Below are 27,160 nucleotides of genomic sequence, written 5' to 3'. Positions count from 1 at the left end.
CAAAGCATTTTGGGAATCAATTCAAAGTAAAACCCTACTTTGTTTGAGGCCTTGCTGTTTTTTATGTGGTCTGAAAGGAAATGAGGCAGAGAGACGTGCAGCAAAGTTCTCTGTCCATGAGGACTCAAGGATAAGGACACCTGCATTGAGAATTGACACCTCTGTACATGAATTACTCACCCTACCCTTGCTAAATTTCTGCAAACTGATTCACTCTCTGCTGGACTCATGAACCTTTAGGATGTACTCCATCTCTCACCCAGTCAATGTGTGATATTGCCTCCAGCCTCCCTAGACTCCCTAAGACCAAACTGATGTAGGCATTGGATGGATGATAACCCATCTTTCTAAGATTACTAAAGGAAAACACGACCAAAAAACATAAAGCATGTGATGAGCTGCTGAGGGCATAAAGAGACAGATAACCATTGTTAGTGGTCACAACTTTATATGTTCTAAATCCAGTGATTCGATTTAAAATCTGGATTTGAACAGGTTATTTTAAAGGAGTCCAATCTAAAAGCTAACTATTAGCTGTATGTTTGAGGTGCTTGTCTATTTCTGTACATTAGTGGGGGGAAAGTGACTCCAGTTTGCACATACTCATATGGAGAGTCCACAATTACTTGGCAATTTATAAACGATCCTATTCTTCAAAAGTGACTTCATGACATATCATGGAGGATGGCTCATGGGATTCTGCCGGTCAGGACCGTCATGCACTCCCAGGACATGTCAGCTATATCTACGTACTCCCGACCTGGTTGTGGCGCGCCTGAGTCGGTGAGGCACCTGGTCTAAGAGTGCAGTGCTGCCGTAGACCAGTGGGCGAAGCCTGGTTCCTTGCAATTCCCGTACTTACCAGCAGGGGAGACCCTTCTTACCAGAGTGGATTCTTAATGGGTGAGCTGCAGCACACAAGTTGTAAAGAACACTGTGCCAAGCATTAGCTCACCCTTGCTGCCATCAAAGATACCATATAGACCTCCAGAAACTTGCTGGTGAGAAAGCACAAGCAGATTCCCCCCGTGGCTGTGATCCAGGTGGCAGAAGCAAAACAAAGCCCGGCACAGCTGCAAGCTGCTGGGAGCAAAGAGAGGACACAGCCACAAAGAAGCATCGCCTCTGTGCCCATTCGGACGAAGGAACCAGAGCCACACAGGAAAAGGTCAAAGCAGCAGCGGCCTGGCTCTCCGGGTGAGGCAGGTGGGCAGGAGCATCAGGGTGGGCATCCCCTCTGACCATCAACACTGTTTGCAAGAATGGGGCGGTTATTTGAAATTGTTAAGACATCACCTCACTCCTCTGTAGATTTTAAATGTGCAGTGTCACTTTTAAAATGTTCTATGAGAAAATCTCATACAAACCATTTTTAAATATTATTTAAAACATTGACATTATGACCAAAGTCTGAGAGACAACCTTGGCCCCAGTTCCTACCTCCTACATGCCCCAGCATGCCAATCAACAAGCTGAGCTTTTAGGAGTTAGCTGTAGTTTTGTTTTCTGCCCTCTGGTTCTAGTATTTGGATATGCAGGAAGGGTGACCTTATGACAGTCAGCTGCAAGGCTGGTCTGAGGCTTCTTCACTTTTATTTGTTTTGGTCAAGATTCCCAGCTCTGTTGATTTATTATGTGATTATCATTTTTCTTTAACACTAACTTCAACCTCTGCTATTGGTCAGAACTTTATATGTTATCTGTCCTTTGACCATCTTTAATGTATGGAGAGAAACAGGTTGTTAAAACCTTTCTGCCTCAGGACATTGAAAACATCATGCTTATGATACATAAAAACGCTGATTACCTCTGTGGCAGACTGGTGAAATCTCCAGGGTGTAACCTAACCCCTGACCAAATGACTGCTGGATATTACCCACAGCTCATAAAATCCTCTTAGTTTGAAGGATTCTTTAAAGTAGTACAACAAGTCAGTACCACTATCATACAGACTTGACAGATTCTATGCCGGATGCACTTCATGACACAAAAGGGCTTTAAACACCGACACTTCTCAAAAATCCCCAAATTGTTCCTCTGGCCACCTTCGTAGTACAAGTGCTCCTCTACAATGCAAACTTTATCAACTGTCAGTGCCCCCTTCAAGATTCACCGATCCACAACCAGGATCAGAAGGACAATAGAAGGCAATCACTCCCTCCACCAATCTCCTGCCTAGCTCAACCTGTGTGGAACTACTCACCTCATCTACACCAGTAAGAAATTGTCTCCTCTCCTTTTACAACACATTCTAAATCCATTCCAGTTTCAGTTTTTAATCCACTTACTTCTCCTTTTAAAGAGGTCCACTGTTTCTTGTTCCCTGCATCCGTTTGAAGACCTTTCCATCAAAATCTGCAAGCCGCTCCTCTGGTGGCTCTCCTGGATATCCTTGCCTCCTATGCACCGGTAAGAAACCATTTCCATCTTTTTCTGTGTATGAAACATTTCTGAAGTCTTAGAATTACTTTTGCCATCTCTCCTTAAACAAAATCTGATTAATTTGTCATTGCTCCAGCAAACTCTTCCTAAGTCCCTACATCTGTCTTAATAACGCTCCTAAGAACCACCACACTGCTCCTCCAGCAGTCCTCCTGGCTCACCTGCTTGTCCACCCTTCAACAATTCACTGATCAACAACTCCAACCTGGAAAAGAAGGACAAAAGAAGACAATGACTAACTCCACCAATGACAAAGCTCCTTCCTAGCTCAACCTGTGTGGATATACTCAGCACATCTGCACCAGTAAGAATTTGTCTCCTTTCCTTTTACAACACATTCTCAATCCATTCAAGTTTAAGTTAGTAATCCACTTACCTTTCCTTTTAAAGAGGCGCTTTTTTCTTGAGGCAGACGCCACATTGTTCACCTCCTACAAGTGGTAATCAGATTGTCTTCTTCTTTAGATCTAATATTCCTGGAGTTCTCACACTTACCTTTGCTGTCTCTCCTTAACAGAAATCTGTTTTGTCTGTCAGTGGATTCCAGCGTATTGTTCCTCAGTCCCTCCATCTGTTTTGACAACTCTTCTTAAGAACCGCCCTCCTGGCACACCTGCCTGTCCATCCTTCAGAGATTCACCATAGTCACCTTGCCTGCACCAGTAAGAAACCTTCTCCACATATTTTACAACACATTCTGAACCCATTTCAGTTTCAGATATTAACCCACTTACTTCTCCCTTTAACAACCAGCAGGTCTCCTGAGGAAGACTACAGACTGTTCACCTCCTACAAGTGGTAATCCAGCTCTCTTCTTCTTTGAGAATAATGTTCCTGGAGTTCTGACATTTGCCTTTGCTGTTTCTCCTTAACAGAAATCTGTTTTCTTTGTCAATCCAGCATACTGTTTCTCATTCCTGGATTCTGTTTATTGAACTCTCCTTAAAAATCTCCACTCAGATTTTCTGGCTGACCTCCTGGAACAATGGCTCTTCTTTAAATCATCGTTCCCTCACCTCCTGGTGAACCCTCCAACATTTCACAGAGCCACAACTCACACCTTGACAAGAAAGACCAAAGACACTTGTCATCTCCACCAATCTCCTGCCTAACTCAACCAGTGTGGATAAAGTCGTCTTGTCTGCACCAGTAAGAAACCATCTCCACACATTCTCAACCTTCACACATTTCACTTTCAGATAGTAACCCATTACCTTTCCCCTTAGTGCCGTCCTGGGTTCTTGATCCATAGCAAGAAGAATCATCAAACTTTGCAGATTCACCAATAAACCTTTTAAACTTTCCTTTGGTTTCCGTGATTATTACCTGAGTGAAACTTTCATTCTATAAGAAACATGACATTAGCTGGTCAAGAAGATGGCTGGGTCGATGGATGATTACCCAGCTTTCTGAAATAATAAAATAAAGTTAGTAAAGAAAGTAAAATAGCAGAAGAACCTGCAGAAAAATGTACAAATTTGAATTATATATGTTTTTTAAAGTTACAAAATAACAAATAGAAAATGTATGTGGATGACATCCAAGAATAGTCTGTGATGCTCAGACCAGGTGAGGGGAGGAGGATGTTGTCCATTAATCAAGCTGACTGCCCGTTTGGGAAAAAGTGCTCAGAAACCTGCTGGACCTGGAACAAAGATGATCTGATGATCCTGAGTGAAATCTGTTCATTTGTGGTGTGCTAGCTGTCTGACCGGAAACCACACACTGTACGACCAAACCTGTTATATCTACGATTTTGTAGCGTGATGTGTGGTGTCTCTCAGGCTTTGGAGATCGCCGACAATTTTAAAATCTTGCCACGTGAACCAGCCTTTATACCTCAGACATCCAGTACCAGACACACTTCTGTAATCTGCAGAATTACTCAGATGACTTTACAGTCGTTGGACGCATCAGAGATGGACAGGAAGCTGAGTCCAGGGAGCTGATGGACCGCTTTGTGGCATGGTGTGGAAACAATCATCTCATTCTAAATGTGTATAAAACAAAGGAGATGACTGTAGATTTCAGGAGAAACTGGAGTAGTAACAATACTATTAGCATCCTGGGACCAGAAGTGGAGGCAGAGGAGTATAAATGCCTTGGTGTTCACCTGGACAACAGACTGGACTGGAGACCCAACTGTGAAGCTGTCAGCAAGAAGGGACAGAGCAGACTGGACTTCCTGAGAAAGCTAAGCTCCTTCAGGGTTTGCAGCAAGATGCTTCTAGAAGTCTGTTGTGTAGAGCGTGATCTCCTCTGCCATCATCTGTTTGGGTATCAGCATCAGAGAAACTGACTTAAAGAAGCTCAACAATCTGATAAAGAAGGCCGGTTCTGTTCTGGAGATCCTTCTAGAACATCTACAGAGGACTTTGTAATAAGGGATCCTTCATTAAATGAAGAACATTATGAGCAACAATGAGCATCTTCTTCATCAGACTGTCGTACAGCAACAGAGAGTCTTCAGTCAGAAGTTTCTGGTACAGGAGATCCTTCCTGCCTGTAGCCATCAGCGTCGACAACAGCTCATTGAAGAAACTCCAGTAACATGAGTTATACCAACATTTAATTTACCTCTGGGGTTTAAGAATGTATTTTTAAATGAGAATTGAACTGGGAGGGATGGAGAGGAGCAGATCTCCTAAACTACTTTATTTGACAAGCAAAGAATCCTCAATGTCTCGTCAAGTACAGCCTCTGTTCTGCTGTTTTCTGTTATTAATCTTGTGGGTCTCTGACTGTGGAACATTGTAACAGTAACATTCCTGACAGCGCCACATCCAGCTGCCTCTGAATGATTTTCTGTGTCTCTTCCGTTATTAAAAAGCTGCCGGTGGCATAAAAACGGAGAGCAGCACAAAGAAACTGTTCAGAACTGAGAGCGTTCCCTCACTGTGTTAGAAAAGCGATGTGTGAGTTGAGAATAATGAAATAAATCATCTGACAACCCCAAAGCGCTTCCCACTGGTCAGTCATTCACCCATTCATGCACACATTCACACCCTGATGGTGGTGAGCTACATTGTAGCCACAGCTGCCCTGGAGCAGACTGACAGAAGAGAGGCTGCCACATGCTGGGGCTAAATCTCACTGCAGAAAATAGAAATAATTTAAAACAATTAGGGGGAACATTGAGCAGCACTCTGGCTCCTATTGAAGCTGATTTTGTTCTGATCTTAGCAGAAGAAGAAAATATGAGCTTTTATCTGGCTCTGAAATGGCAGGTGCAGAAATAAACAAGTAGTAGTTGTTAAATAGTTAAATAGTTGTTGTTCAGAGGAACCGAGGACAATAAGCGCGCTTTTATCAGGAGGTTTTCTTCCTCCTTCAGGCAGAGAGCTGCTGTGATTGGTGGAGGAGAAACAGGTTTCTATCCTGATGCTGCAGTAAGAGCAGAGCTGAGCTGCTCCTCTAAAACCATTCTGTCATTATTCATGAAATCAGAGCAAATTAAGAACAGATAAGAAAACAAAATAGCTGCAGAACCACTCTTTATTCATCCAGGATGTTTACTTCAATCATTTCCAGGTGAGAATTAGTGAAGTGAAACAAAAACTGGAGGAAAATGAATCAATTGGCCTAAGAGGATGAAAGAAACCATAAATATTACTAAACTATAATAACAGTAAATAGAAATACAAACACTGTATCAGCTGAAGGCTTTAGTCCTTTGTGAAATAAATGACAATGACGATTGTAAACCAGGGAAAAGGGAGAGTTTGGTTCTTTAGATGAGACAGTGGTTGAAGAAAGCTTCTGAGTTCTAGAGCAACTTTCATCAGACACAACGAGCAAACTCTGTTCCTGCAGGGATTACTCAGGCTGCTACCAATAAAAACAACCACATAAAGCAGGTTTTTTTTTCATTTATAGCAGCTAAAAAACTCGGTCTAGAGGCAAAGGACTGCAGCATATCGTTATTTAGATGGAAGTAAATTAAATTTCTTCTGCTGTTGTATCAAACTTCAACTATTTCTGGGCAGGGCTAAGTCCCCATATTATACCTGGGTGTTCACGTCAACAATAAACTGGACTGGACTCATAACACAGACGCTCTGTATAAGAAGGGCCAGAGCAGCCTCCACCTCCTGAGGAGGCTGAGGTCCTTTGGTGTGAGCAGGCCTCTGCTTAAGACCTTCTATGACTCTGTGGTGGCCTCAGCCCTCCTCTACGCTGTCGTCTGCTGGGCTCCTGTCAGCGCAGAGCGGGACAGAAAGAGGCTGAATAAGCTGGTGAGGAAGGCCACTTCTGTCCTGGGCTGCTCTCTGGACTCTGTGGAGGAAGTGGCTGAGAGGAGGGTGTTGTCCAAGCTCACATCCATCATGGACAACACCTTCCACCCCCTGCACCAGACTGTAGAGGAGCTGAGCAGCTCCTTCAGTTCCAGACTTAGACATCCTGTCTGTAAAAAGGAGCGCTACTGCAGGTCATTCATTCCTGCTGCTACCAGATTATATAACGCTGCAATATCATAGTAACCATAACCGTTATAAGTAACGTACAATAATATGCAACTCATGTGAATTCAATCTCTGGATTATACGTATAACTGTTACAATTACTGTAACAAGTGTTTTGCAGTAACGATGTGCAATAATGTGCTGTGTTATATTATTGTGTTATATTATTATGTTATAAAGGTCATTCATTCCTGCTGCTACCTGATCAAACTCGCTGCTTTATAACTGTAACCATTATAGTAATTACTGCAACCATGCACCATAGCTGCATCAATAACTATAATAACATATGTGCAATAACCTATTTATACATAGGAGTGTACAGAATTATATATAGCTGTATAACTGTATCTAACTGATTCTACTTACCTACTTTGACACCTTCTTCTGACTTTTGACTATTGAGCCGATGGGTCAAGTGAATTTCTCCATTGTGAGATCAATAAAGCTTATCTTATCTTATCTTATCTTATTTCAGGATCCTAACAACCCTCTGGTGCAGCATTGATCACTACTGAAACACACACGTGTCTCTGAGCAGTCAGCAAAGCAGCAATCTGACTGAAGCTTGTTTCCTTTGCTGAAATGTGGGAGAACCTGGTGAAGGTGAAGCCTCTCCTCTTCAGCGCCTCCTCAGCCAGGTGGTCCAGCACCAGGCAGACGTGCTCACCTGAGCCCGACTTCAGTCTGGAGGGAGGAAAGTCCACCTGGACACCCTGACAGAGACGGGAGAGACCATCCCTACATCTCTGCTGCTTCTCTTTCAACACTTTCATCCATTCAGCAGCTCATTCACCGTCACTGCAAACTTATTCAGCAGATTTACTGCAGCAGATAAAAAGCAGACGTTTGCTGAAAAAGGTGAGAAACCCCCAGCTGGAGCGTTTCAGCTAAGAAGCAGAGACAGAAACCACAGCGATGGCTTTAAATGGCCGTTGCTGCAGCAACTCAGCGCCGTTCCAGGTCCAGCATGATGGACTCACCAAGGCCCTGAGTTCTGCCAGGATGTTGGACACGGTGGCGTTGGGCTCGTCGTACTCCTGGGGCTCTGTGAACGGCCGCCCCGCCACGTTGATGAGCCAGGCAGCGATGATGGTGAACATGTAGAACTGCTCGCCGGGGTTGGACGCCAGGTAGGGAATGGAGACAAAGTAATGTCTGCGCAGGAAGAGCAGAAGGCTTCATCAAGCTGCTCAACACGTTTCCTTCCAGCTGGGCTGGGATTTCAACCCACAACCGTTCTAGCAGACCTGCTGGAAACCATCCCTGACTTAGTTCAGGGTTCCTACTTTACACTTTTTAACGCCACTTGAAATAAAAAGTTAAGACCAACAAACTGCTTTACCCAAATGTTTATTTTAACATAAAGCGTTACTTTCTGGTCAGTAGAATGTTTCTAATTTTGAAAAACTTTCCATACAGGAAGAAAGCTAAAAGCACATAAATGGCAGATATATTTTTTAACAACTATTGAACTGAATTCGTGAACTTTGTTTTGTTCCCTAGTAAAATAAACAACCATTTCCACATTTGGCTACCAAGGGCCCTTTGAGGGTTGGGGTGGGGGTGGGGGGGGGGGGGGGGGGTACTTCCTACCAGGGCCCTCTGACTAACCACAGGCCCTTAGGGTTCTTTTAGCGGGCTCCACAGCTGGCCCTGCTAGTCAGCCATGGGCCCTGATTAAAGCACCCTCACCCTGGGACCTTGGTAAGAGTGGATGTGGAAGGGCCCTTGCCCTGCTTTTGGGTCCCTTGTGTAAATGGATAAGGGGTGGAGGATATTTTCAGCAGGCCCTATGACTACCAGGGCCCCTAGCCCTGCTTTTGCCTTATGACAATGGATGGTGTGGTGGGCCTCTGACTGATTTCGAGAGCCCCTACCAGGGGTCTCTGAATTACCACATGCTCCGGGTAAGGGTGCTTTTAGTGGGCCCCTCATGGATCCCAGCTAGTATGCTTAAAAGAGGTGGACTCTAGATCGATCCACATGTAGTGTCATCGCTAATTGTAACTGCACGGATCTCAGCATGGATCTCAGACATGTCGTCAATGACAAGACTTCAAATAACAAATGTGCCACTTGTGATGTGAGGTGTTAATTGAAAAAATGAGACCTGTGTTTTACCATAGTAACAACCGGGGCTAAAAAAGGGGGAGAAACAAAGTGCTCTACCAAGTGCGATGTGTAATAAATTGGAGTAAAGAGAGAGCAACGGTCTTAAACTCTGGCATGAATGCAAAAGTGCTGTTTCATACAGATCCTGCGCACACACTTGATGTTCTTTTCATGCCTGACAATATGTCCAATAGCGAGCTCTCTTTAAAGGCTAACTCACTCGCTGCAGCATACCCTTCAGATTTGAACATGAGCCTGGCAAATGAACTGATACAATACAAATCATTCATATCAGAAAAAGAAAAATGTCCATGTAAAATGCTCAAAACCATGATTGATTTGGATTTACAGTCAACCTTTCCGAATGTCTACATAGCACTTAAACTTTTTTTGACCGTGCCTAATACAAACTGTGAAGGGGAGCGTTATTCTCCAAACTGAGTCGTATTAAGAATGAACTCAGGATTATGATGTGCCAAAACCGCTTGAACTCCCTGTCACTTCTGGCCATTGAATCAGACCTGGTTAGACAGCTTAATTTTGATGAATTAGTGGATGTCTTTGCAAGAAGGAAGAGTAGAAAAAAAGTTAGATACAATGGATTATTAATGCCTGGGTTAGGGTTAATTGAAAGGTTGTTTATCATTTCTCGTTTTAAAGTCTTGACAGTATATCTAATCGGAACTCCATTTATAGGTTCATGGCAAATTAGAATTTTCCAAATGTATCAAAACTCTCCCCTCTTTTAAAACGTGACACATGCAGGCTGTCACGCGATGCGTTCTATTGGATCACCGGCGCAAAAGCGCGACGGGTAGCCTATTAGTTTTTTTGTTTTATTCTGTTATAGCATGCTTCCTTGCCTTGCCTTGCCTTGCCAAGTGTAGATGGCAGAAAATAGTGAATAGAAAATGTAATGAACGTACAATTAGAGTCAAGGATTTAAACATAGTAAGTATAGTATGTGTGGCAAGAAGACAAATGGATCATACAGCTAATAGCAAGATTTAATGCAGCCACAATGATTTCAGGTAGGACAATATGGTTTCCTTTATCATATGCCCGCCATGGCAGCACTAGTTAGCAATAAAGTCTCCAGAAATATAATGCGACTGCGTCCGGTAGTGTGTGTCATTATATCTTAGGTTAGATTTCATAGCTTCATAGCTTTTATAACTTGTCTCTCTGACAAGCTAAGACACACTTTTTACAACATCTCTCTGACAAGCTAACCCAAGCCCACCTTCCAACAACATTTTAGGCTACACAGTGCACTTCAGCTAACACCCCATGTCTAAACCTTAGCAAGTTGTTACTGTAATTTCATTGAATTTATTGAGAGTGTTTCTGTAGTGCTTAGTTTCAACAATTTAATTCTCTTTGCATTTTTGAATTTACATCGTTTGAGATTGTGTGCATACAGCTGCACCTAGTATTTCTGCTAGGTTTCATTGAACTCTGGCTACTCCGTTGCGACACGAGTGGCTTAATGTGCCACGACCAGGCTAGCTATAGTTGTCCGTGAAGACGTAAAGCGACCGCTTCAATGTATTCACAATCCACAATAGCATAGTTTGTAAACTTTTTTTTTTTTGGGGGGGGGGGGGGGGGGTGCTCGGCGAATTCCTTGCCAGGGGCCCAGACTACCCTTAATCCGTCCCTGACGGGACGGGCCCCAGAGCCCTCAGCAGGTTCTGTTCTTCCAGACGGGACGGGAGTGTTGTTCTGTCCTGGAGACTGAGCAGAAAACCATCAAACATCTGTTTTGTACTATAAAAACTATTTATTTCGTTTTGTAATATATTTTTTGTTTTTGTTGTTTAAATAAACAGATTTTTTTCTAAATGGCTGAATTATTTTCAGGTGTAATTATGCAAAGCGTCCACCAGATGTCACCGTTGTAGCATCTCAATCAGCGTCTGTTGAGCTTTAAACGGATTAAAACTGATTAGTTTTGATGGGAGCAAAGAAAGAAAGATTTTCTGCAGAGCTCGCCAGGAAAGCAGAAACTTCCCACAATATTTCAGCTGAGATTTACTGGAAAGTTCAACCAAAACCTCTAATAACCGGATATTTGTGCCGGAAGACAATGCTGAACCCTTCAAAATTAAATGCTTACAAAATAAAGAAAGGTGAGAAAAATATTTTTTTTTCTTGGTGTATGTACACTTTTAGTATAGATTCCCGACAATGTTGTATAAATGAGGCCCTGCTCCTTATTCTGCAGGCTGTAAAACCTGATAACCCTCCCTGTTCTTCCTGCTCTCAGACACACCTTGAAGCTGGTGGAGCAACATCTGCTGGAGGTGAAAGCTGATTGGCTGCAGCCTCTCTGCTCTGACACGTGATTCGTAGATCAGAGCTCAGAGCTATTGCTGTTTTCAGGAAATGAAACTCACACAGTCACTGTGACCGAGAGGAGAAATGGAGCAGAACCAGCTGGACCGAGAAACCTTGTCATGTTCGATCTGTCTGGATCTACTGAAGGATCCGGTGACTATTCCCTGTGGACACAGCTACTGTATGAAGTGTATTAAAAACTTCTGGGAGGAAGAGGATCACAAAGGAATCCACAGCTGCCCTCAGTGCAGGGAGACCTTCACACCGAGGCCCGTTCTGAAGAAAAGCACCATGTTAGCAGCTTTAGTGGAGCAGCTGAAGAAGACTGGACTCCAAGCTGCTCCTGCTGATCTCTGCTATGCTGGACCTGAAGATGTGGCCTGTGATTTCTGCTCTGGAAGAAAACTGAAAGCCATCAAGTCCTGTTTAGTCTGTCTGGCCTCTTTCTGTGAGAAACACCTTCAGCCTCATTATGATGTGGCTCCACTAAAGAAACACAAGCTGGTGGAGCCCTCCAAGAACCTCCAGGAGAACATGTGCTCTCGTCATGATGAGGTGATGAAGATGTTCTGTCGTACTGATCAGAAGTGTATCTGTTATCTCTGCTCTGTGGATGAACATAAAGGCCACGACACAGTGTCAGCTGCAGCAGAAAGGACTGAGAGGCAGAGAGAGCTGGAGGTGAGACGAGAAAACATCCAGCAGAGAATCCAGGACAGAGAGAAAGATGTGAAGCTGCTTCAACAGGAGCTGGAGGCCATCAAGCACTCTGCTGATAAAACAGTGGAGGACAGTGAGAAGATCTTCACTCAGCTGATCCGTCTCATCCAGAAAAGAAGCTCTGATGTGAAGCAGCAGATCAGATCCCAGCAGGAAACTGAAGGGAGTCGAGTCAAAGAGCTTCAGGAGAAGCTGGAGCAGGAGATCACTGAGCTGAAGAGGAAAGACGCTGAGCTGAAGCAGCTCTCAGACACAGAGGATCACAACCAGTTTCTCCACAACTACCCCTCACTGTCAGCACTCAGTGAGTCTACACACTCATCCAGCATCAAGATCCGTCCTCTGAGCTACTTTGAGGATGTGACAGCAGCTGTGTCAGAGCTCAGAGATCAACTACAGGACATCCTGAGAGACGCACGGACAAACATCTCACTGAGACTCACTGAGGTGGATGTTTCACTGTCAGAACCAGAACCAAAGAGCAGAGCTGGATTCTTGAGATATTCATGTGAAATCACACTGGATCCAAACACAGCACACAGTCGTCTGTTACTATCAGAGGGGAACAGGAAGGTGACAAGGATGAATAAATCTCAGTCTTATTCTAGTCATCCAGACAGATTCACTGGTTGTTCTCAGGTTCTGAGTAGAGAGAGTCTGACTGGACGTTGTTACTGGGAGGTGGAGAGGAGAGGGATAGTTTATGTAGCAGTCGCATACAAGAATATCAGCAGAGCAGGAGGAAGATGGAATGAATGTTTATTTGGAGATAATGACAAATCTTGGGCATTGTATTGTTCCCAAGAAGGTTATGAATTTCGTCACAACAACATCTGGACCTCCATCTCAGGTCCTGGTTCCTCCAGAGTAGGAGTGTACCTGGATCACAGAGCAGGTATTCTGTCCTTCTACAGCGTCTCTGAAACCATGACTCTCCTCCACAGAGTCCAGACCACCTTCACTCAGCCGCTACATGCTGGAGTTTTTGTTTGTAACAATATATTTTCCATTTCTCGTAACTCTGCAGAGTTTTGTAAACTCAAGTAAACTAAAATATTTCTGATCTGTTTGATTCCTTCTTAAGTTTTTTATTCAATCATTTTAGTGTCTTTTTCTGTTTTGTGTTCAGGTTTTTACGTCATTCATCAGTAATTTTCTGTGCAACAATAGTTCTCTTATAGTTAAAATATAAACCTTTCTCAGTTCTTTTTTTGCAGGTTTATTTAGGTCATTTTCTAGCCAATGAGGTGACAGGAGGAAAACTCAATTTATTTAAAAAGGTAATTTCTTCAACAATAAAAATGTTACTGAGGTTTTAAAGTTTGAAGAAGCTTCTTTGATCTTTTGATTGATCTTTCTCCCAAAATGTTGATTAAATCTCTAGAAGTTCAGGGAAGTTAAACATCCCTTTCAGTTTTCATCATGAATGTTAATTAAAAATTGAGCATGACAACAAAAATGTATGTAAAGAAGTGCATGTCTGTGAAATATTCCCAAATAAATCACCATTTTCATGGTTACAACTAAGATCTCAGATGCTCTCATTTACTGAACCTTTGCAGGTGATGAACACAAAACTGAACCCTGGATCTCATCACCAGATGATGCATTTTTCCTGCTAGCAGAAGTGCAGCAGATAAAAAGTTTTCTCTGATTCTGAAACATATTGATTATACAGTGAATTACACAGAAGGAAAATGTATCATCTGAATCATTTTATTCCCGGTTAACAAATTAGAGCAAAGAAGCTGAACAACAGTAACACCTTATCATAAATCAGCAGTGACTCATAATTAGCATCATTATTATTATTACCATCCAGACATTCAGCTGCTGAAGTTAACAGAAATTTTTTTTTCTTTAGTCGTGTTTATCTGGATATCTGGATTATCAGCTGGATTTCTACATGTTTGATGAGAAGAAGGTTGTTTCACAGACAGAGGTACAAACTGGGGCCGATTCACAAAGCTGTTTATAGCTGCTAAATCTTTCCTAAGCTGAGTTTCTGTCTGCTTCTAGTTCTGAGACTAGACACAAAGGCAGATCTGCTGCTAAAGTTGCTTCACACAGCAAACTCCCTCTTTGCTGAAGCCGTTTGAGTCCATTGAAAAAAGGCATTCTGCATGGATTTAGGGGAAAGCCCTGATTTATAAAACATTGTAAAGAATCCCTGGTAAAAGTTTATGTACTACAAAAAAACAACAACAACCAGAATATGGCATACGGCAAAAACTCTTTTTAGATTTCTAAAGTGCAGTTTTCCTTTATAGATCACAGCTGTACCTGAAGGTTTACGTACCTGGTTCCTCCTCAGGTTCTGCCTCTACACGCCCAGATTCAACCATAAATGGTTGATGCAAAGCACCTCAAGAATGTTACTGTGGATTAAAATTAGATCAGCTGATTGGCTATTACATGGTGAAATGGCGACAATGGAGAAAAAGCAAGGAAACTCTGAAACTGTTTCACAGAGAGGAATTTATTAAATTAAAAGTGTATTTAAAATCAAAACAAGACAAAAGAATTTTAGAAGCCAGTGGGACGCAGGGGCGGTCTGGGTGTGAGCGGTAAGCGTACCTCCTCTTCACTCTGAGGTTTGGAGAGCGGGTTAGGACCCAGCACCTGGGTGAGGGTATTGTTGGGTATTCACCTTGTGATTCAAGATGGGTAATTACCGCCAGAGGAGGATGACAGCTGGAGCTCCAGAAGTTGTAGTTCATAAAGGAAAGAGGGCAGAGGGGGACAAGTCGTTCAAGACATCAAAAAAAGGTGACATCAACTGCTTGCTAGAGCAACCTGAGGTACAAACTGATGTTAGTTAGGAAAAGGATCATGGAAGCAAGCTTGTTGATGTGCAGAAGAAAGAAGCAGCTCAACAGCTCCTGCCCAAACTGATGATTGCAGGGCTCTCACAGCGAAGGAAAGAAATAATCACTGATGAACCTTCCATCTCTGCTGTCCCTGAATGATGGCCTGCTTTGTTTCAGTGAAAGACAGGCAAAGCTGGCAACAGCTCACAGCTTGTTACTTGAACACTGATGGAAAACTCCTTTGTTGCCGTCAGATTTATCAGTGGTCATTCCACCCTGACAGCTCATGCAATAAAATGTTCTGATCTTTGTTTCAGCTGAGTGCAGAGTTCAGCAGAGCTGTCAATAAAGACCTGCTGGAATCGTTCATGGACGGACCTTTAGACGGATCTAAAAATAAGTAAAATGTTTTTAAAATTTGTGTTTTTGTCCTAGATTTGAGCTGATAAATAAGATTATCTGCCATTGGAATGAGTATTTTGACCCCTAAAATAAGATAATTAGATATACTGCACTTTTAATAAGATGATGGAGATGAATTGTTCCTATTTTAATTGCAAAAATCTTATTCTATTGATATGAATATTCCAAAATACTCTAATTTTAAGAACATTTTACTTACTCTTAGTTCTGTTTTTGCAGTGTGTATGCCTTGGTGCTACGTCTGGAGGACCTGAACAAAGCAGCTACTGAAGCGAGGGAGGAGAGGAGTCTGAGCAGTGTTCTTCAGTTCAAGAGAAGGTCAAAAAGATCTTTCTCTCGCTCTGGAGGATCGTTCCTTTAACCTTGCCTTTTTTTCACAGGATGCCAAAACAGAAAGACGGCGGCCCTTCTTGGTCTGTCAGAAGATTCCTCTGATCTAGTCAAGATCTGTGATCTAAGACACTATTCGTGCTATGCATACTACATTTAACACCATGATTCCTTTCTGAGTTCATCAGAGATGATGTCATATTCAAAAGCTACAGCTTTAAAAACTGTGTAGAGCTTGTCAGATAGACCTGACTGCAAATAGCACACAGCCCTGACACTGACAGGGTTTCTAAAGGTTTTAGAGAATCTTTAAAAAGTTTGCATCAAAAAGTCAGACTTTTTGTCCCTTAAACGTCTTCAAACATTTGTCCCAGACAGTTTTCATGAGTCTTGAAAAGGCTCAGGTGAGTTATTATGATATTATGATAGGCTACAATCACAGACAGGACTCTATCTCATCCTCCACTGTTGTCTCTTAACATTTGGGTTTGTATGTTATCAGGCTGGTGGAGAAACCCTGGACTAGATGATGGAGGGAATGGAGGCTGGAATCCTGGTTGCTGACGACGGCCCTCTGACAGACAACTTACCTTTGGACATCTTTAACATGGCTGTGGTGCTAGAGGAGAAGATCAGCCTCCATGACCTCAGAAATGTTCCCAACACCTTTGTTCATGGGAGCAATCTGCTGCCTTGACCTGGAGGATCTCCACCAGATGAAGTCCTTTTTGACTTCCTTCAAAGAGTCATGAACGTTAAACCAGACCAGAGCTCTGCTTGGATTCATGGATTCAGAAATAAAATGCTTAGATAGAAGCTGTAAAAGAATAAAAAATATAAAGCCTTATGAAAACAATCCTCAGCCTGTTTAATTATTTTCTGTTCAAATTATTGAAGGTTTTTGCTCTTTACTCATTTGTCACATTCACCAAAGAAAGATAAAAACTGATTTTAAAAAGCTGCAAACACTGTTCTGACCTCCAGCTTTGATAATTTAGAAATGAACATATCTTTGTTTTTACGTCTAGTTTTATAAATCTGAGAAGAGCAGAGGTATCACATCAGGAATCCTCCACAGCAGATTTATCCACTAAAGCCTTTACAACAGCTGAGGCCAACAGCAGATTCTGAGCTTCTTGGTTCATGTGAGCAGCTTCTCTGTCCAGCCTCTGGAGGTTTCTGCTTTCTGTCACCTTAAAGAAAATATTTACTTTGGTTAAACGGTCAGTTTGAAACGGTCAAGGATGACGTCTCTTCACTTTGTTCAAGCTCTGTTCAGTTAAAGTTAAATTATACAAAAAGTGTTCAATTTAAAAACTGTGTTAAATCAATCCAGAAATGTGTGCTGGTTAATCTGGGCGAGGACAGTTTTTCTGCTTTTATAATTTGGTTTAACTTCCAATATTAAGTTTAAACAACTTGCAATTCAAGATCAATAACATGTTAGAACTATAAGAACAACGTTTAAATAACTTTTCCTTTGCTGTTTAAATCAGCTTGATTAATTTTAATTTCTAAATTTAAACAAACATCACTTTCTAATGGACTTGTATTTTCAAGGCAGCAGGTGAATTTTCATGTTAAATCAATGTCCCTTCAAATGCTCTAGAGGGCGCTGTCCTCCTGGAAACAGTGAGGAAGAGGAGGTTAAAGCTGCTGCACTCAGGGCGTCAGCCTGATGAAGATTGAGCATTAAAGCTGAGAGAAAGGCTGCAGACATGTTGGGCCTTCTTCACCAGGTGGGAGGTGTTCTCAGTCCAGGAGAACTCAGCAGATGGACTGCTTGGAACATGGCAGTGGATACAATTTCTTTCTTTTTTTCTCTTAAATATTTTATTATTATTAATGATTATCATTTATAACAAATATGGCATCAATCTCAAATAGGATCCTGACCTGAAATAGTGCAATCTCTGCTGATCCCATACATAGAAGGAAAAACAAATATAGAAATGAGAGAATACATAATAAATTTAATGAATACTAAATAAAGAATGTGTTATTAGAAAGAACTTAAAGAAATTATTCAATTTAAGCGATTCTAAAGTTTTTTCTCTTCTTGGGGTCCAAAAAAACGAATTTAACTTTTAGAAAAGGAAGTTTGGACTATTGAGGAAATCCAGTGGTGCACATCCTCCCACAGAGCTTTCCTGAACACACAGTCATAAAATAGATGTTCTGTCGACTCAGCATCCCCGTCACTAAATGAACGAGTTTAATTATCAACAGCAAAATTACGTCTGAGGGATTCTCTTGAGGTTAAACAGATGACAAGATCTAGAAGTGGATTTCCTTCACTTTTGGAGAATTGAGAAGATTTAAATAATTTGTTCAAACTTTTTTATGTTGATCTCCTGAGAATAATTATGAGACAGAATCTGCATTTAATCCAGGAAGAAACAAAGAATATTTTAGAATTTGTACTTTTATTTGTAATATTTTGCCCATTAACCAAAAGCCCAGGAAGGAAAGAGGTTCTGAAAAATATATATTTTTTGCTTTTGTACATTATTTTGAGGAATAGTTTTAGTCATTTATTAACTCTTTGTATATATTTGTTATTTGTTATGTTTAGCTGAGGATGATGTAATATTTGAGGATTGGAGCCCAGGAATGGCCAGAGACAAGGCTGAGAACGTGGAGGAGACAAGAAGGTGGATGGAGGTTGTTTAATAGTCTAGGAAGTAAACTGGAATTGAAGGAAAATAGTTTGGATCAAGACAGAGTTGTTCATAGAAAGGTAGTGAGGGAGGAATTTAAAATAATACTCAAATTCAGGCCAGAAGATGAACAATGAGGGATACCTGAGCCCCAGTATACTTTGTGGAGATGTAGAATTAAATGTTTTAAATAATGTGGAAAAAGGTGGTGATAAAGAGAAAAAAACTGGAGTTTGTCCTGACAAACTGAACAGTTTGTCAGGACAAAAGGTTGTGTGGTGTTGTTGTTTTTTTCAGGTGAACACCAGAGAGCGCTGTAGAGCAGCTGCTGGTTTCCTCTGTTAATATTTAGCATCAACTGCTCTACTTAAAGCTATAGTTGGTAATGTTGGAGAGCTACAAGATTTGAAGGTGGCTCCTCCTCCTCGTTTATAAAAGAGAAAATATTGGACAAACTTCTCTTAAACAATCAAGAAAGAAATTAAAGTTGACAGAATATGGAAGTGATTAAAATGATAAATAGCAAAGAATATGAATACCCAATAACAAATATAGATAAAGGAATATTTAAAAAGATAAAGCTGAATTATTGGCAAAAACATTAAGTAGGATTAATAACTTTAGTGATTGACAAAAAGAAATGGAAGTAACAAGCTGAAATATAAAACTTAAAAAAGAATATTGATAAAACTGATAACTTACTAAACACACCATTTAACAAAGCTGATCAGAACCGAGCTGTCATAAAGACTAAGAGCACAGCACCAGGAAAAGATGGACCACCTCAGTTAATCCTCCAAAGACGTCATCTTAGAGCGGCTGAACACAGAGCTGGAAGGAGTCAGCCATTGTTGCTATAGTCAAACCAGGAAAAGACGACACAAACCTGAAATTTATAGACCCACTGATATAACATTGAATATGTGTGAGTTTCCCCGTCCTCATCACCTGGATCCTGTTAGTGAGGAAGTCACTGATCCAGAGTGGTGCTGATAATCCCAGGTTGTGGAGCTTCAGGACCAGCATGTCTGGAAGATCGGAGGGAAAGGCTGAGCTGGAGTCAACAGGAGACCACAGTGTAAAAATGTCAACTATTAACGATGTTAAATACTTCTTAGAATTTAAAGCACTGTACTCATTGTATTGTTCATTAGTTTTGACCTATTTAACTGTTTACTAATGTGGATAATAACTATAAAAGTCCTCTACATCCCCTCCTTATGCTCCAAAACGAGATGTGAGAGTTTTACATACAGTCAGATTCTCTGACCACGCCAACACTTTATTCTTACAGTCCAAATTGCTCATATTTCTTTGATTTAGTTGATTTTCATGCACAATTTCTATGTATATGCAATAATATATATATATTACTTGCTAATATCCAAAATCTCTTCACACAGAGATAAGGGGGTTATAATCTGAGGGGCAAATGGACCATACAGTGAACGCCCCTGAATGGGTGTCCACAATGGGTCCTACTTCATGTCTGTGTGAGGAACGAACGGGGCTCTCTGTGGTGTCCCTAAATCTGCCCGTCACGTTGTTGTGTGTGAAAGCCCAGTACTGAAGCTGTAAACATCCCTCTGCCTTTTAGATTAAATATGGTAAAAAAAAATCGTTTCAGTTTCAAAAGTCTTTTTATTACTACAGAAGTCTACAATAAAAACATCACATTATTCACAAAAAGAACCTAGAGTGACTGCAGCCAGGTCAGATCTTTAACAAATGGTGGTTCCACCCGGTCTGAGTGGGTGTTTTTATTTTTCCAGAAGCTCCACAGAGAGAGATGACATCACAGCAGCAGCTGCAAAGAAGATAAGGAGAGGTTTCCTTTTTTAAACCTCTAGGGGCTGTGATGTCAGATCCTATGTGAGCAGAAGTTTTGTAACTTTTTAGGGCAAAAATGTTTCAGGATGATTGTTTGCAATCTGTATATATATATATATATATATATATATATATATATATATATATATATATATATATATATATATACAGTATATATCAGGCATTTTTATGAATCCAGGTACACTACTACTTTTGGTCTCCAAACACTGTCTGCCCTCTGAGGAAAAAGAACATCCACAGCTTCACAGTGTGTTTGTTTTAAGGTCTGAAAGCTATTTTATGGTTCTTGAGGTCATCTCGGTTGACTCCTGATGGGTCATCTGGGTTCTAAATCAGCCTTACTTCATGAAGACTTTCTACAGAATAGTCTCCTTGTTTTGGGAGCAGATAGGACCTAGAGCCACATTTATTCCGCCCAAAACCCCCAAACTAATCGGGAGGGGCTAGTCAGTCTGATAAAAGATGGGTTTGCGAATGTGGTCCCAGACAAAGGAGCTTACACGCCTGGAGAGAAGGACATTGGTAACATACTATAATTAAGCTTGTAAGTTTTTCTTTGTCTCTTTGGATTTCCAAAAGAAAGAAATATGCGTATTTTAAACATTTGCCTCTGATAAATGGTTTCTCATTTACTACCAAATCTTAAACTGTGAGACGGGCCAGGGGGAATGGAAAGGAGCGGGCCCCATATTAGTTTCAACACAAACCAAATCCAAAGAGAGGAGCTGAGGGGTTAACAACACCTGGGGAATCTTGCAAATAATTAAAAGAACCAGGAAGAACTGAGGGAAGGTGAGGCTGGGAGCAGCCAGAAAGACAGAATTGTCTGGCTGCTAAATGAACATGCCTCAGGGTTTGTACTGCTGATGAAACCTAAAATGACAGATTACTGATAGTTTGCGGCACTTTTAGAGAACAAAAGCTTTCTTAAGCTATTGTACCAAGCAGAGAAATGTTCTTCACAAGCAGCTTAGGCAATGCAGATTTATTTGTATAGCACATTTCATGTATAGGACGACTCAAAGTGATACAATCCACAATAATAGCAAACCGTCTGCACGATAGCTTTACAGTTACCAAATAAAAGAAACACAGTGTCATGATTTAGGTTTTGGTTTGTTCTGAACCGTTCTGGACTTCCCTGTCCAAACTTCAGTCAGCTCAGTCATCAGCCTAGACCAGTTCCACCTGCTGCCACTGATCAGTGCTAATCACCTGTTCCCTAGCCTTCTTATGCCTGCCTCACTCACCCACTCATTGTCACATCACATTATACTTCATCTCATCATTTCAAAGCGCTTCACATCTTCTCACTCGTGCCCTGCCAGCGTGTTTTTCTTTTAGTTTGTTGACATGGTCCACCTGCATCGGCTCAAGACTGGTAACCAAATGCGTCTCCTGGTATTTTTTATATTTTTTTCAATAAACCCTTTTTGACGTAACTCTGTCTGACTGAATTTCGGGTTCGCCAGCGGTAACCGTTACAGTAAGCAGCTTATCTCCTGAATTCAGTCACAAACATTCATAGACAGTTCAACGACTTCCTCTGGAGTAAAAACATCGGCATTAAGCCTATTTCTAAATATATCTGCCCAAGCAAAGGAACTTATTTCCATATAAGAAAAAAAAGGGCTTCTTTCCTGGTGATGCTCTGAGAGAAATCAGACAGGTCGTGACGTCTCGTTACTGCGTCTGGCCTTCTCTGGCAGCAGGGGAGATGGGTCGGCTCCAACCTGTACGGAGGACAGGTCCAACTGGTCTTTGTGAACTACTCGGCCAAAACAGAAAAAAGACCACCTCGCCTGTCAACGGTAAAGGTGGAAGTAACTCCTTATTCTCCATTGGTTGTGCACTCCAACCTAATTAAAGTCCAGGACCTCTCTTGTAAAACCAACAACAAGAGCTAAAGTGGCTGCGGCTTTGTCCAGCAAGGCGTCGACCGCCGTTTCGAACACGTGAGAAACTTCAGCTGATGGGGCTCTCCCCTTTACAGTGGAAGAAATGAGCCTGTGTTCACACTGCGTTTTATCATCTCGGAGGAGTGGTTACCGGTGCTGAGTTTGGGGTCCTAAACGGAGCTGTAGTCAGATCGGCCATTTTATGTCCCAACAGCGTGTTGTTGTATCTCTGGGTACAGAAAGGAGGCATGACTCTGACAACCTTAGGGTTCTGGTTAGTTCATAATGGACCTGGAAATCAGAGCTGTATTTTGGCCCAGACCATTCAGGGATTTATTAAAAAACAGCAGGATTTTAAAATCTGAAACGTAGTTATATGATCAGAAGTGTTCTAAACTAATAACAGCTGTTTGATGGGGTTTTTTTGGGGGGAAACCCATGAAAACATTGTTACCACAGTCCAGTCTTGCTAAAAATAAAAGTAAGGGGAAGTTTTTCTAAGTCCTGCTGAGACATCAGTCCTTTAATCCTCAATATGTTCTTCAGGTGATAATAGGCTGACTGTACTACTGTGATAAAGTTCAGGTCTAAGTCCAGAACCACTCCCAGATTTCTAGCTTGACAATTGGTTTATTGGTTTAATGAGAGCTAACTTTGAATCTTTCTTCCTTGGCTCCAAACACTATTATTTCTGTTTTATCCTCATTTAATTGAAGACAATTCTGGCACATCCACTATTTAATTTAATAAATGCATCTAATCATTGTTGGAATTGAATTATAGTCTCCAGGTGTTACAGTTATATAGATTTGTGGGTCATCTTCATAGTTCTGGTAACATATTTGTTTTTTGTTTTTTGTTTTTTTCAGAATTTGAGCAAGTGGGAGCAAATAGATGTTAAACAACAGAGGACCCAGAATTGAACCTTGGGGATTTCTGATCCTCTTCATCCCAGAAGTTTTTAATACACTTCATACAGTAGCTGTGTCCACAGGGAATAGTCACCGGATCCTTCAATAGATCCAGACAGATCGAACTGGACAAGGTTCGATCTATTATATTTTTCTGCTCCAATTTGTAGTACAGACACAAAACATTCCCTATCCCCTTCATAGGACTCCGACCAGACAAGTGCTGTGCCACCCAATCCTTCAACCTGTCTGGCAAGATGTTATGGTCCATCGTGTCAGCTGCAGCGCTGAGATCCAGGAAAACCAAGGCTAAAATGTTGCCATTATCCTTTTTGAAGCGGATATTATTCTCAGATGGTATAACTGCAGCACTGTGTGGGCGTTCCTACAGGGGTGTGTTTGCTGCTGGCTGTGCCTGCAGTTCTACCTTTATCAATATTCTGGACCTTAACTAGAGCTTTACTGGACCTTTCTCAGAGCTGTCATGTAGCAAAAAAGCTGACTAGAAGACATCAAAACAGTTGTTTAAAGCCAGGAGGTTATACAGCTGTTCAGAAACAAGAAGCTGATATTTATTTTACTTCCTGTTTTAGAATCTATTGTGTTCCTTTGTTTAATCTTCAAACGTTTCCGTTGCTTTCTTGTCATTTTTTCAGCAGCTGGTCTCAAAATTATATGCATGAATATCTAAAAACATAAACATCCGACTGAGGATCTTTTAGTGCCTCCAGCTTGTGGATTTCTTGTGGCTCATTGCATGTCGAAGGAACTCAGGAGGGAGTGATGAGATCTTTCTGAATCACTTTTTGTGGCTCTGAATGATGCAGATCTTGTGGGGTGTGAATGAGCAGAATGAGGATGTAGAGAGAAATTCAAAAAACTGAATGTGATTTATGTTGGAAAAATAAAAGAAAACAAGTTTGATACAAAAAAATTGTACTCTCTGTATTTAGAACCTTATCTTCATTTATGTGATTTATTATTTACAAGATTAATTTCACCTTATAAAGTATTTGAGATAGAAAACAATCTTGTTTTTATGTTGGCTGTAGTTATGGCTTTCTGCTTTTAAATTGTAAGGTTTTAAATGCTAGCAAAAAGAAGAATGAACAGTTTATTCCTTATTCCCTGAAGCATTTATTTTCTGACCACCTTAAAAAGAAGTGACACAGATTCTCCTTTAAAGGTCCATTTCAACCTTTTATCACCAGAGAGCATCCATCTATTGTCTATACCCACTTATCCACGCATTAGGATTTAGCTAGTGATAAAAACACACAAAAATGATAAGGGCTCTGAACAGTTATGATAGAATAATTTAAAGCTTATTTGATCAGGTGTGATTTCAGTACTACTTTGATGTATGTTTCTGTAGTTGGGTTTGGTCGAGGCTGTTTCGTATTCAAACCAGAAGGAAACCACCAGAGTTTGTTTGGAAGTGAACCAAGACCTCCTGAAAAAGTGGGCCTCAGCCTGGTTGATATGGACCAGAGCTCGCTTCAGCTATTCACAGCTGAACAAAAGGTTTAAACCAAGGAGGAAACAAATTCTGGTCCGTTAAAAGCGAACAACATGTGGTAGTGTGAATAAACCCTTAATTTGTGAAGTGAAACAGATCAGCTGAGTGAAAAACAAGGAGCTCAACCAAAGAGACTCTACCAGCTCTCAACCAGACACGTTTGGTTGCAGCTCCTCTGTCTGCTGAGAGTTGTGTAAAAATTTTACAGGTTTTATAAAAGATGCATTATCAGCAGTTCGCAAACTAAACTGATATGAATATGATGCGACCTTTGAACTCTGTGTCCTGCTCTCAGACACACCTTGAAGCTGGTGGAGCAACATCTGCTAGAGCTGAAAGCTGATTGGCTGCAGCCTCTCTGCTCTGACACGTGATTCGTAGATCAGAGTTCAGAGCTGTTGCTGTTTTCAGGAAATGAAACTCACACAGTCACTGTGACCGAGAGGAGAAATGGAGCAGAACCAGCTGGACCGAGAAACCTTGTCCTGTTCGATCTGTCTGGATCTACTGAAGGATCCGGTGGCTATTCCCTGTGGACACAGCTACTGTATGAAGTGTATTAAAAACTTCTGGGATGAAGAGGATCAGAAAGGAATCCACAGCTGCCCTCAGTGCAGGGAGACCTTCACACCGAGGCCCGTTCTGAAGAAAAACACCATGTTAGCAGCTTTAGTGGAGCAGCTGAAGAAGACTGGACTCCAAGCTGCTCCTGCTGATCTCTGCTATGCTGGACCTGAAGATGTGGCCTGTGATTTCTGCTCTGGAAGAAAACTGAAAGCCATCAAGTCCTGTTTATTCTGTCTGGCCTCTTTCTGTGAGAAACACCTTCAGCCCCATTATGATTCAGCTGCATTTAAGAAACACAAGCTGGTGGAGCCCTCCAAGAACCTCCAGGAGAACATCTGCTCTCGTCATGATGAGGTGATGAAGATGTTCTGTCGTACTGATCAGAAGTGTATCTGTCTTATCTGTTTAATGGATGAACATAAAGGCCACGACACAGTGTCAGCTGCAGCAGAAAGGACTGAGAGGCAGAGAGAGCTGGAGGTGAGACGAGAAAACATCCAGCAGAGAATCCAGGACAGAGAGAAAGATGTGAAGCTGCTTCAACAGGAGCTGGAGGCCATCAAGCACTCTGCTGATAAAACAGTGGAGGACAGTGAGAAGATCTTCACTCAGCTGATCCGTCTCATCCAGAAAAGAAGCTCTGATGTGAAGCAGCAGATCAGATCCCAGCAGGAAACTGAAGGGAGTCGAGTCAAAGAGCTTCAGGAGAAGCTGGAGCAGGAGATCACTGAGCTGAAGAGGAAAGACGCTGAGCTGAAGCAGCTCTCAGACACAGAGGATCACAACCAGTTTCTCCACAACTACCCCTCACTGTCAGCACTCAGTGAGTCTACACACTCATCCAGCATCAAGATCCGTCCTCTGAGCTACTTTGAGGATGTGACAGCAGCTGTGTCAGAGCTCAGAGATCAACTACAGGACATCCTGAGAGACGCATGGACAAACATCTCACTGAGACTCACTGAGGTGGATGTTTCACTGTCAGAACCAGAACCAGAGAGCAGAGCTGGATTCTTGAGATATTCATGTGAAATCACACTGGATCCAAACACAGCACACAGGAAGCTGTTACTATCAGAGGAGAACAGGAAGGTGACAAGAATGTATCAACCTCAGTCTTATTCTAGTCATCCAGACAGATTCACTGATTATTATCAGGTTCTGAGTAGAGAGAGTCTGACTGGACGTTGTTACTGGGAGGTGGAGAGGAGAGAGAGAGTTTATGTAGCAGTCGCATACAAGAATATCAGCAGAGCAGGAGAAGGGAGAAAATGTGGATTTGGAGCTAATGACAAATCTTGGGCATTAAGTTGTTACCAAGGAGGTTATGAATTTGGTCACAACAACATCTGGACCTCCATCTCAGGTCCTGGTTCCTCCAGAGTAGGAGTGTACCTGGATCACAGAGCAGGTATTCTGTCCTTCTACAGCGTCTCTGAAACCATGACTCTCCTCCACAGAGTCCAGACCACCTTCACTCAGCCGCTACATGCTGGAGTTTGGGTTGGTTATGGAGGTTCTGCTGAGTTCTGTAAACCCAAATAGACAGAATCCGCTGAAGGTTCAGTGAGTTTGATTTTAAATCTCCAGCAGATTATTTTCTTGATGGTCGTTGTTTTATGTCTAAACTGCTCAGAAATCAATAGTCAAAGATTGTCAGCACTTGTTTTTCTTCAGAACTGATGTTCTGGTTCTGTTGGGTTTGTTCATTTCTCAGCATTGTTTTCTAAACCGGCTGATCAGCACCAGAATATTTTTTTTTAAATGATTTATTTTTTTTCTGTTGAAAGTTTAAATAAATCAAACATATCTCAGAATCATGAGAATTAATTTGAATTATTTCAAAAACTATTTCTACGTAAAATAAAAAAAAAAAGTTTTATTTCTGTGTTAAAATCTAAATAAATCACATACTACTCGGAATCATGTCAATTAATTTGATTTATTTAGGAATCTTTCCAGGTAAAACTAAATAATGTGTAATTGTTATATTTTTACGATAAGATATATGTGTGCATAAGGAAATATGAAAGCTGAAAAAGAGTATTTACGGACAAAGAAACTACTCCAAGAAGTACATCTTGTTCAAAAAGTTCCCAAAGTAAATGTAA

General features: G+C 41.4%; 3 protein-coding genes and 2 long non-coding RNA genes across 5 annotated transcripts in view; all 5 read left to right on the top strand.

Annotated features, from left to right (window-relative positions):
* LOC118560306 (trichohyalin-like) overlaps positions 1–27,160 on the top strand; it is a 190,389-nt gene that overhangs the window by 75,910 nt on the left and 87,319 nt on the right. The window lies entirely within an intron of this gene.
* LOC118560353 lies at positions 2,383–2,926 on the top strand. The gene is made up of 3 exons (XR_004929273.1): positions 2,383–2,409; positions 2,565–2,746; positions 2,833–2,926. It is a non-coding gene; the product is annotated as an uncharacterized LOC118560353 (long non-coding RNA).
* Positions 2,988–3,746, top strand: LOC118560352. The gene is made up of 4 exons (XR_004929272.1): positions 2,988–3,104; positions 3,196–3,240; positions 3,403–3,591; positions 3,669–3,746. It is a non-coding gene; the product is annotated as an uncharacterized LOC118560352 (long non-coding RNA).
* On the top strand, positions 11,223–13,127 carry LOC105935445 (tripartite motif-containing protein 16-like). The gene has a single exon (XM_036131258.1). It carries the CDS (start codon positions 11,445–11,447, stop codon positions 13,125–13,127), a length of 1,683 nt encoding a protein of 560 aa, XP_035987151.1. The 5' UTR covers positions 11,223–11,444.
* Positions 24,933–26,595, top strand: LOC118560331 (tripartite motif-containing protein 16-like). Its single transcript, XM_036131272.1, has one exon. The coding sequence runs from the start codon at positions 24,933–24,935 to the stop codon at positions 26,592–26,594; it is 1,662 nt and encodes a 553-aa protein (XP_035987165.1). The 3' UTR covers position 26,595.

Source organism: Fundulus heteroclitus, unplaced genomic scaffold, assembly GCF_011125445.2.
Source record: "Fundulus heteroclitus isolate FHET01 unplaced genomic scaffold, MU-UCD_Fhet_4.1 scaffold_42, whole genome shotgun sequence".
NCBI classification, from domain to species: Eukaryota; Metazoa; Chordata; class Actinopteri; order Cyprinodontiformes; family Fundulidae; genus Fundulus; species Fundulus heteroclitus.
The sequence above is the reverse complement of the archived record's forward strand: the minus strand, read 5'-3'. Positions and strand labels throughout refer to the sequence as shown.

Excerpts from the sequence above, each read along its gene's own strand:
- LOC105935445 (XM_036131258.1), top strand. The coding sequence starts at position 11,445 with ATGGAGCAGAACCAGCTGGACCGAGAAACCTTGTCATGTTCGATCTGT.
- LOC118560331 (XM_036131272.1), top strand. The coding sequence starts at position 24,933 with ATGGAGCAGAACCAGCTGGACCGAGAAACCTTGTCCTGTTCGATCTGT.